Genomic DNA, 11,950 nt, shown 5'->3' with positions numbered 1-11,950 from the left:
CCAAATTCCACATTCCAAACTCAAGAAGCTTGTATTTTTAGGGCTTTAGAGTTAGTCGTGTGTATCCAAATGAAAATGGTGCAGGCGAGAAAACAGCACTTAATATTCTACTAGTCTCATCACTTTATGCCCTAAAAAGTAGGCCAGTTTGACTGAGCTTTCAGTGTGTGTGCACATGTGCGCATGTGTGTGTGTCCCATCCTCTCAAGGTGTTGTTCTCTTCCAGTGTCAAGCATGCATGTTTGATGAGCATCTTCATCATCTCCTGTATAATGTGTGTCACAGACAGAAGGTTTCCCTGCAGAGACATGGCTTCCCTGCAGAGACTGAAACACTTATACTTATTTAAAAACAAAGTGGTCCAAACAGAAAACAAAAAATCACATAAATAGAAAATAATTCAGTAAGCCTATTTGTTTTCAACCGTTTTCTTACACTTGGTTTTTGTCATGTGTAAGTTTTGGTTCATCTGTCAAATCAGGGCTCCGGGTTTGTCTCATCTGCGGGTAGGGGCAGAAACAAGTGTCTTTCTCTATTGACGGCCAATCTGGCAAAATTATGATTATTTTGCGTATATGGTAATAATAAAAAGGACTTCAGTCATTTTTATCAGCTTTGAACTTGTTGCAAACTCAAACTGAAGCTGAACAAATTTGCTCCAGTCAAATCGTCTGGAAAATTTGTCTTATGTAACATTGTCATTTTTGCGGACTCAGCTCATTCTTTGTCCATAAAGTTACCTGTATATCATCATGTCAGCCTGCATTATTCGTCCGGAGGGTACAGTCCGGAGGATCCAAATGTGCACTTCATCAAAGCGTCCCTTTGAGACGTTTAACATATCAGCGTGCTTTAAATCATGCTCATCTCCTTAGGAACCCTTCAGACAATCCATTACATATCGATTAGAGCAGTATAGATTGCAATTATGTGCATGCTCGTATTGTGATGACCCATACAGTAAATCCAGTTATGTCTGCACAGAAGCATTGTGGGATGGCATTGGATGAGATGTACATTCGTCATAAACTATATTAAAAGCTTCATCAATCACTGCAAGATTCCTGGAATTCAGATTTAACACACTTATCTTTTCATGTGTCTTCATTGATTCATTCATTGTTTAATTTATGACTTTCTGGAAAAGAAAATCTAGCCCTGATTAAGGGCAAAAAATTAATAGGTTTATTAGACTTCCATTAGGATATGACAGGGTAACTTTGTTGTTGTATAGTCTGTACGTTTGTAATAAGTGTTAAATGTTGACTTGATGTAGACGTGAAGAGAGAGAAAGAGAATACAAATAACTACAGATGCTGAACTCCTCTGAGATTGTTTAGTTACTGGCTGTCAGACTTCACGCAACTCTAAACTTGTTTTCAATGTTTTTAGTAAACTCAAACCCAGCAATAGTGTCATAAATAAAACACTTGTGAGTCAAATCCAAATGCGAATATACTGTAACAACATTACACAACAATAAATAAACATGAGAATAATATATATATAACATATACATTGTTATTTATACTGTATATACCGAGTTTGCATGTTTAGTTACTGTTTTTATTTATTTATATACATATATACAACACACACACACACACACACACACACACACACACACACACATATATATATATATATATATATATATATATATATATATATAATGGTATAGTGAAGATAGGGAGAGTAAATCACAGCTGCTACTTTAGATCAACACAAAATGTAATTGATCAATGTCCTACGTAACATAGCATAACGTTCAGGTATAACCAAATGCACACAAACGCATACTTAAACACAAATAAATGCACACATTAGCATTTCTGTCAAAGCTGACGAAGTTATAAAGAAAAACACAGATGCAGTGGTCATCTGCAGTACTTTAACATAAACATTATTCTGTCAAATTTACTTAAATGGTATTAAAGAAGCAGCAGAAGATTCATGCTCACTGGTTCACTGAGTTAATACTAAGCAACAGACTATAATACATTTACTTTTGAACATGTTTTATGAATATGTAACAGAATCATTAGAAATGACCTGGAATATGTAGAAAATTAACAAAAATCACTAGGATGACAACCGTGTTGATTTAGCAACAATTCAGCCAGATTTAAAGAACCAGTCAGATGAGATCAGATTAAATGAAATTGAATCCTCAACAACAGGAATTCACGAAAACCACATTCCATTGGCCTCAAACTAATATCCTTGGACTTAAAGCAAAAGGTTGTGGGTAATCCTGCAGCACCACTTAGTGTTCATTTTAACAACTGCAAGACATATATTTGAAAGATTTTCTCCAACGCTAGAAACCGATTGTATTTGCTCAGATTTTTATTATAATTTTTCTTCTGACCTAAAACTGATCGGGCAGCCCAAACCATAAATCGTAGAGACTGCTCAATTTGAGGAGAGGTTGACAAAGTATAGTCTAGTGACATCTGAGGTTGAGACTGGACAAAGTATGACCCTGAATGGAAAATAGAGGGCGCTACAGCGATGCCAAATGTGTTTGTCATCATAACTCCTAAACCAGGGGTCGGCAACAGGTGAAAAACTGGCCCTCGCCAGCAGCTGGTTCTCAAATAGATCCATCAAAGTCACAACCTTTAGTTTGAACACAATTGTTGTAGTATATTGCCTGTTTTGGCTGTTGATGGTCTTTTACATTAGCAATGTGATTTTGGTCACAGTAGGTTGTGATGTCAGTGCTATGTTATGGGTTGTCAAAAAATTACCGACCTTCGGATAGGACGTTAAACTGAGGTCCTGACTCCCTGTAGTCCCATCACACTTCTCTTAAAGAGTAGGGGTGTAGCCCCGGTATCCTGACCAGATTCCCTATACTGGCCCTTGTCAATCATGGCCTCCTAATAATCCTCACCCTCTGAATTGGCTCTATCCACCTATAGCCTGTGTGTGGTGAGCGTACTGGCGCCGTTGTACTCTGGCTACCGTCGCATCATCCAAGTGGTTGCTGCACACTGATGGTGATTGAGGAGAGACCCCCACTCATATGATTGTAAAGCTTTTGGGTGTGGCCTCATTCATTGATTCATTAATTCATCTCATCTTTACATCCCAGAATCCCTGTTTAACTTTGGCGTTTTTTATATCCGAAAGAGGAAAAGTGATTTGCTCTCTAGGATGGCACTTTTTATTCATCTGTCAAAAGAACATTTCCGGCACAGGTGTCAAACTCAGTTCCTGGAGGGCCGTAGCTAGCACAGTTTAGCTCCGTCCCTAATCAAACACACCTGATTCAGCTAATCAACATCTTCAGGATTACTAGAAACGTCCAAGCAGGTTTGGTTTAGAGCTGGTTGGAGCTAAACTGTGCAGAGCTGCGGCCCTCCAGGAACTGAGTTTGACACCCCTGCTTTACGGGCTGCAGCCTTATCACACAGAGGATGATTTAAATATTATCAAGCATTATACAGCATAATTTATTGCCTTATGCTAACTTTAAACCACATCTGAAGCTGAAATTTGCCATTCACATTTTGCATTTATGATGCTAAGGCACTTTGCTATATGCATGTGTAAACATCAGACGCCATTTTTTTGCATTAGAGATGGTGCGTTGTTAGGTATTCAAATAGGCTACCTATTCAAACTTAACATTTGTTAGCGAATGAGATCTTAATTGTATGATGGCATGTACTTAGGCAAACGTATAAGTTCTGAGTGATACGTTGGTTGTGATGTCAGTACTATGTTTTGGGCTGTCATCCCATCATTACGTCCCAGAATCCACATTTTAACTTTGGGGGTTTTTATCTCGAAAAGTGGAAAAGTCAATTGCTCTCTAGTATGGCACTTAAAAGTTTTTATTAAACTGTCAAAGAACCTTTACGGAATGCATCTGATTGGTTTCCTCTTATCACACAGGATGATTTTAATATTATCAAGCATTGTACACAGTATCATCTTTTGCCTTGCATTTACTTTAAACCACATCTGAAGCTGAAATTTGCCCTTCACATTATATTTGTATTTGTGATGCGATGGCACTTTGCTATATACTGTACATATATAAACATTGCTTAGTCTACTCCAGCTTTAATCCTCCTAGTAGCATGGCCTTGTAAACTGTACTGTACTGTTTAGTGTGTTGACAAAATGTTTATATGCTCTCCTACTTGTAAGTCACTTTGGATAAAAGCATCTGCCAAATGAATAAATGTAAATGTATGTCTTTCAAGTTCCCTTTCCCTTTAATTATAATAAAGTGCAAACCTTTAGTTAAAAATTCACACCCCTTACGAAAATTAAACATCGTCTTTTTGTGGTACAAGTGTTGTAACCATGTTTTTTTGGTGCATTGATTACTTTGGGCAAAACCATGGTTTAACTACAGTAACCATAGACTATGGTTTTTACAAAATACATGGTTTTCAAAACCATGGTTTTAACCAATGTTTTATTGCAGTAACCATAGTTTTCTTTTTTTTAACTGTAGTAAAACCATGGTTTTCAATTAAAACTGTAGTAAAACCATGGTAAATGTTCGTAAGGGACTGTTCATTAACAAGGTTTAAGGTGATGAACTCAGTTCTCTGCTTGAAACATGACTCCCCATAAAACCCAACAGGTACAGTTTACAATAAGGTGCTATTTGTTAACAATTAGTTAAGGCATCAGCTAACATGAACTTACAATGAACAATACTTCAACAGCATTTATTAATATTAATTCATGTTAATTTCAGCATTACTTATAAATAATAAAAAACAAAGGTTTTCATTGTTTACATTAGTTAATGCACTGTGAACTAACATTGACAAGGATTAACAAATGCTGAAAAACGTAATTGTTCATTCTTGCCTATCATCATTAATGCATTTATTAATGTTTACTAATATAACCTTATTGTTAAGTGTTACCAACCACACAAATGAAAACAACCAGAGTTAACAGAACTTAGTTGGCAAATAATTAAAAGCTCATTGTCTCCCAGTTTAATTATTTCACATGAAACATATCTCAAAAGATGTTGTGGCTAATGCAAACACCGAAGGTGTGCCAGGTAAGGGGGGAGAGTGGGAGGGGTTTTACGTATAAAAGTACAAGTGCAACAATATAGAAGATCAGACTACAACCTCCAGCAAGACTCATCCACAACTCTGATCTACACAACTTCACCAGGTGAGAACAGGATAGATGGCGAGAGAAAGAATGATGCCTGTGATTTTGCTTAAGTTGGTCTGTTAAATGTTAAGTTAATTGTTAGTAGCACACAGAAACTAGAGCGCAACTCCAACATGTGATTAGAGAGGAAGATGTGGTGTCAGTTTTACATGTTGTTGGATGTTTTCCCTCAGGTTGAAGAAATGACATCAAATCAAATGACGGTGGCTGCACTGGGTCGACCTTTCACCCTCGGGATGCTGTATGATGCTCGCAAAGATGAACTGCACACAGGTAAAATGTGACAACAGCTTTAGCACTTATACATTTAGTCATTCATTAAAACTTGGAGAGAATTCTTCAACAAACAAGAAATCTTGTTTTATACTTTTGCCTAGATGACGTTATGAACTAACTCAAACAAAATTGATATTTTGATATCATTGATAATTTGCCTTAGATTTGAGCAAGAGTGAGCCGGCATTTTTTGCGCTCTGTGAGTGGAATTTTTGTGGATTTTGCTATTTGCAAGCAGCAGAAAGCTCTGTAAAACAGACAGTAAGTCCAAGTGTTCCTTACTATGGTTGCGCACTCTGGTAGCAGTGACGTAAATGAAAATGATGGAAATGATCTCACCAGCAGCTGATTGGACAGTTGTCACAGATGACCCAAATGTCACTTCTATCCAAATCACTGGCTCATTTTTTCTTTTGTTTCTTATGGGCCAATGAGGGTTTGTTTTTTGTTCAAAATTAAAATAAGAAAGATCTTGCCAATCAGAGGCCCCTGCACATGTGGGGCCCCTAGGCTGCAGCCTAGGCAAGCCTTTGCATTAATCCGCGCATGAGCGCAGTGTATTGTGTGTGTGTATTCTAATTTAGAAATATATCAGGACATAGAGAACAGACTCAGGGCATATAAAAGATCTTTCTCCCCTCCATATCTGTTGCATCACCAGACACGGTTGCATATCCTACTCATTCATTTATCACATAATATAGTAACATATGGCTTTCTTAACTTTTGCTCATACAATATCAGAATTGTCAGTCTATGCAGCCTCCCTAGTCTCTCCACATAACCTCCAAAATAAAAACATTAACAGATTTGAGCAATAGTTGTGAGTATTATCAGGTTCCAGTACTGGGTATAAAAATTAGTATTTTCTTGGTGGAACATTGAAAGCCATAAATCACAGGTTGTGTCCGTCCTGTCGTCTTATAAGAAATTTGCCTTCATTGTTATATGTAACATATGTGTAATTTGGATAATTTCCCCTTCTGGAGTCTTTCAGAAGAGATATATTAAATCGCCATCTGGTAATGGGTTTACAGAGCATACTTCTATTCCCTTTAAAAGGTATCTGAGCATAATCACTAAAACTGTTAAATTAATAAATGCTTTAGCTAGAAAACATGCAATTTTGTAGTTTACAATACAGAACAGCTTCTTAAAAATATTGTTTTAGTGCATCACCCTACAGTTCTCCCATTGGGTGCATTGGGTCCATTTTAGAACAAGCTTGCATTATATCACATGCTTTTCTTATTTGATGTTTTATTAAGTTCGCTTCTATCCAAGTCACATTTTTTAGCAAACTCTAAATAATGTTGAATCTTTGATATTTCTACATTTTACAGATCACTATGTGAAGAGTTTGGATCCAATTTTTTTTTCTTTTGTTAGTTAGTTATGATAGTTAGATTATAATATTATTATGTTTTTCCTGTGTAAGTTAGCTATATTTTTTTAGTTACTTTGGCTCTCATTATGGAACCAAACTCTGTTTTGTGTGTCTAAATCCTAAATCCCAAATCTTCCTGAGGTTCATCTAAAGTTATCATATATGTGGTTTCAGACTTTTTGACTTAAAACTTTATAAAGTTAGCTATGTTGTTGTAGCTATGCTTTTTAACATGCTTTTGTTTGCATTTCACTCAAATCAAAGTTAAGGATTTTATCAAAATTATGTTCTTTCTCGACCTACAGGTTGATATTACATCAATTATGTTTTTTCACAGGCTTTACTCTGTGGGATAAAAAAACACTCCAAGAAAACTTGTCTAAGCACCCTCAGTGTAGCAGTAAATTTGAAATTACTGCATCTGATTCCATTGAATCCAAGTCGTCTTTACTTGATGTTGACGCGTCTCTGAAGGCCAGTTTCCTCTCTGGATTGATTCAAGTGGAAGGTTCTGCCAAGTATCTGAATGATCAGAAAAAATCCAAGAATCAGAGCAGAGTGACACTTCAGTACAAAGCTACCACAACCTTTGAACAGTTGTCAATGACTCATCAAGAGGCCAGGAACATGCTAAATACTGATATTATGGATAAGCAATCTGCAACACATGTTGTAACTGGAATCCTTTATGGGGCCCATGCTTTCTTTGTGTTTGACAGTCAGAAATTAGATTCTAGCAGCGTTGAGGACATCCAGGGCAGCATGCAGGCTGCGATAAAGAAGATTCCTAAATTTGATGTCGAGGGGAAAGTTAGTATCAAGTTGACTGATGAGGAAAAAGCCCTGACTGACCAATTCTCCTGCAAATTCTATGGGGACTTCATTCTTCAAAGCAACCCTGCAACATTTGAAGATGCAGTAAAGACCTACACACAACTTCCAAACCTCCTGGAACAAAAGCAAACTGCTGTTCCAATAACAGTCTGGCTGACACCCCTCAAGAAATTTGATTCCACAGTTCTCGAGCTCAAGGGTGAGATCTGCATTGGACTAGTGAGGAAAGCTGAGAAGGCTGTAGAAGATGTAATGCAAGCAGAAATGAGATGCAGTGATTCTCTGGAAGAAAACATGGTGGAGAAAGTGCCTCAGATTTTCAACAAGTTGAAGAATTTCCAAAAACAATGTCAAGATTACAAAAATGAGCTCAAACTGACCATGAAGAAGAAATTTCCTTTGATTCGTGCAGGTGAAGAAGATGACGTTTCACTGGAAAAGCTCTTTGACAAAAGGCTGGAGTCACCATTCAGTGAAGACAACTTAAACAACTGGATGAATAAAAGAGAAACAGAAATCACTGCCATCAGATCCTGTTTAGCGATTATGGAAGGAACAAAGCCAAAAATGGTCCGCGATCAGTCTGAGTTGGACAGAGAGATTCTTGCTCCAGGCATAGATCATGCTCTGTGCTTTGTTTTTACCTCTGTTGAACGTGATGACCCCTACCTCGACCATATGACCAGGTACTTGCATTCACATGAACTACAAAGTGATGAAAATGTCACTCTACCAAAAGAAGACCAATGGTACATCTCAGAGGGAGTTCATATCAGAGACAAAGCCAAAGCCTTCCGGGATTTCACCAGCACTCTGAGAAAAAACAGCAGTTTCACCTTCCTTATAGCAGTTATACCAAATAAGAAATACAAAGGTGCCACTATCTACCATTACAAGGATGGCATTCTGATCACCGATGATTTCTCACAGCCTCACATCCCTGATAAGATAACAGACCGAAGACATTTGATCTTGTGTAAGTATTTACCTTTACACTGACAGCTGAACTAAATCAAACTTGTTTATCTATTAAATGTGTTTATACTGCATGTTCATGTAGATGCCTAGTAACACTGATTTGGTCTCTCCTTCAGATGCCTGTGATCTGAAGCTGGATCCCAAAACTGCAAACAACTATCTCACTCTATCTGAAGGTAACAAGAAGGCAACATGTGGACAGTGGCAGAAGAATTCTGATCTCCCAGAGAGGTTTGATCCACGTCCACAGGTCCTGTGCACAAAGGGCCTGACTGGGCGTCATTACTGGGAGGTAGAGTGGAGTAAAGGTTATAAGAATGATGTTGGGGTGGGAGTTACATTCATAAGAATTGAGAGGAAAAAAGAAGACAAGGAGAGTGGGCTTGGATCCAATGAAATATCCTGGTATTTTGGTGAAAAACAAGAGTATCTCTATGCATGGCATAATGGTCAGGTGTGGAGCGGACCAGTTCCTACTGGATGCAACAAAGTTGGGGTGTACCTGGACTGGCCTGCTGGCACTTTGAGCTTCTACAGCGTCACCTCTAACAAAGTAGAACTCCTCTACACCTTCATTAACGCAAACTTCACTGAGGACGTTTACCCAGGTTTCTATATTTATAACGATTCCAACTACGCTTCACTGTGTCAAATGTAGTAAAAGCATTTTGAACAGTTTCTATTTGCATTGCTCTTAGATTTGGAAACAGAATTAACATTCTCTGCTTCAAATATGTGTTCCTTGGTTATGGTCTGCAAAAACTATCTATTGCTTTTTCGCGATAGGTGAAATTCCTTTGATCTATTTTGATTCTTGCGCAGTCCATACAGACCCATGTATGACCCTAGGTGGGTGGCATACGCACATTTAACCCTGAACTGTGTGAGAGTAGATAACATGAACTTTTCTTAAATGTCATTCTGCATTTTAATGGTGTGAATAATTGCCTTTAATAAAATGGGTTAAAGTGGTGCATTGGTTGATATTAGACTTTTTTCTTTTTAAACGTTCATGACTTTTCATTTGTTCTTTAAAGTTAAGCCAAATACAGAAATGGGAGTGGGTCTTTATGTTTAAACACAGGACTTTGTGTAATGTTGATTGCATCATGTTGAGTTAAGAATAGGTTTTTATTTAGAGTTTTAGAATGTTCGTGAAATTTAACATCGCTTGTTCATTAACAGCATTGGCGGTACTCTAACAATAATGGGTTCAGTTCAGTTTGTAACTTTCACTTTTCACATTGTAACAAATACTATATCCCACTCTTGAAGTCTCTGAACCTGTACAGACTCCACCAGAACGCTTCCCTTATCACAACTGTGGTGTTATGAGGAGAGTATGAATATTGTCATTTTATGGAGCTGTACCACTGGTTTCACATGTTTGCTGTTTTCAGGATATTTAATAAAGAGTCTTGAGTTGATGTGCAGCTTGGTTATTTCTGTCCAGCGAGGAGTTAAACTTATAAAGATTTATTTTGTAATAGCGTTAGTCATGATAAAAGCAGAAATAGGAACATTTGAGAATATTTTATATTTTAAATAATCTGTGATATAAAATTTCAGACATCAACAATATTTTCAGTAAGAAGAAGATTTTAGACAAAGCTTCCATTTCCTATAAAGTTTTGCCTTCTTCCAATTCACAAGTGCCAATCCTTGATTACTGAATATTCTGTCACAGAATAACCTCTGTGGTCGTATAAACTGCTGGTAAATGAGGGATTAGCCATGTAGCATATTATACTGCATAAGAGATTTGTTAAAAATAGCCTTTAGAAATTGTCCTGTTTTGTGGAGCTCTTTGTTCGGCACTTAACATAATGATATCAGGCCGTTACTTTTGCTCTGTGCTGTTTCTCCAGGATCACTACATGTAATAACACACTCCTACCACGAAATCTATCACAAAAACATCCATAGACATTGGCAAATATTCTTTGGGAAGTGAATGTAACATCATTATTCAGGTGCAGCTTTTCTCATTTTTGTAAATTTTGTAAATATAAATGTTAATTCCCGGTGGCAATTGTGAGATGTACAGTATAGAGAAGGTTGCATACAGTAGATTCTCTGCTCACGTGCCGAGCTGGCGTGGCCTGGAGCCAGAGGTGCAGGTGACAGATGCAATGGATGGCATCATGCGTGCTGGAGAAATCGAGTTTGATGACAAGCTTACAACACACATGCAAACTGCGCTCAGTGTAAATAAAACTTAAGTCTCTGCTGCTTAAAGGAACATTTTACGCAACATTGAGGGGAAATTGGGGTGAGTTGAAAATGAAACATATAATCTATTCAATACATGGCAGTCACAAAAGGTCAGTGCATATGTGGTATGTTTTTACAATGGAACCACAGCCTCTACTATTCATCAGAATGTAAAGAATAAAACAATCCAGAAACACAAGGAGGAAACAATAAAGGGCACTTCCTGTTATTCAGTACAGTTAACAGTTCAGCCTTCCATTTGCAGGTTATAATCTGAAATATTCTGTTTAAGTGATTTTGGTACACCCACCTGACATTTTGATCATGTTGACTTTTGTGCAGCACTGAGTGGATGTGAGTAAAATTACCAGAATTGCTGAAAATGCAAAAATTGTTGAGGACCTGGGTGATTGTTTTGAGATCAGTGGACAAGTCTAATGACTCATGACAAACAAGAAACCCTTAAACAACTATGACTAAACATTACAACTGTCATTGATTGTTTAGGTAACATCATACAGTATTAAGAACCAGAGGTATGTAAACTTTGCCCTGGGCTATTTTTTTGAAATTCTGTTATTATTCTTTAGTGTGACCTTTTTGTTTACATTTCTTTAGTGAAATAACTTGCTCAGGGCAGGACAAAAATAAACATTAATTTTCAAAAATCCTCTTATTCTTCCAAATGTTTCAGCTTTTTCCAGATTCTGCAAGGGGTGTGTAAACTTTTGAGCACACCTGTATAGCTGAGTATCATCTGTATAAAAAAAGAAGCTAATTCCATGTTTTCTAATAATGTTGCCAAGGGGGAGCATGTATTTGGAGAATAAAGGGTCCTAAAACTGATCCCTGAGGCAATCCATAATTTACTTGTGTTAGATTTGACGATTCCCCATTTAAATGGACAAACTGATATGTATGATGAGTAAGATTTAAATCATTGTAGTGCCTGTCCCTTAATCCCGGTATAATTGTGTAAGCGATCTAAAAGTATTTTATGGTCTACAGTATTGAAGGTCAAGCAGGACTACGAGTGAGATGTTACCTTTATCAGATGCTATAAGCAGGTCGTTTGTAATTGTAACGAGCGCAGTT

General features: G+C 37.2%; 1 protein-coding gene across 1 annotated transcript; it reads left to right on the top strand.

Annotated features, from left to right (window-relative positions):
- Window positions 1-5,348: 5,348 nt before the first annotated feature.
- Window positions 5,349-9,299, top strand: LOC130425048 (stonustoxin subunit beta-like). Its single transcript, XM_056751081.1, has 3 exons — window positions 5,349-5,439; window positions 7,167-8,639; window positions 8,758-9,299. The coding sequence occupies exons 1-3, from the start codon at window positions 5,349-5,351 to the stop codon at window positions 9,297-9,299; spliced, it is 2,106 nt and encodes a 701-aa protein (XP_056607059.1).
- Window positions 9,300-11,950: the final 2,651 nt, after the last annotated feature.

This window comes from Triplophysa dalaica, chromosome 6 (assembly GCF_015846415.1).
Source record: "Triplophysa dalaica isolate WHDGS20190420 chromosome 6, ASM1584641v1, whole genome shotgun sequence".
NCBI lineage: Eukaryota > Metazoa > Chordata > Actinopteri > Cypriniformes > Nemacheilidae > Triplophysa > Triplophysa dalaica.
The sequence above is the reverse complement of the archived record's forward strand: the minus strand, read 5'-3'. Positions and strand labels throughout refer to the sequence as shown.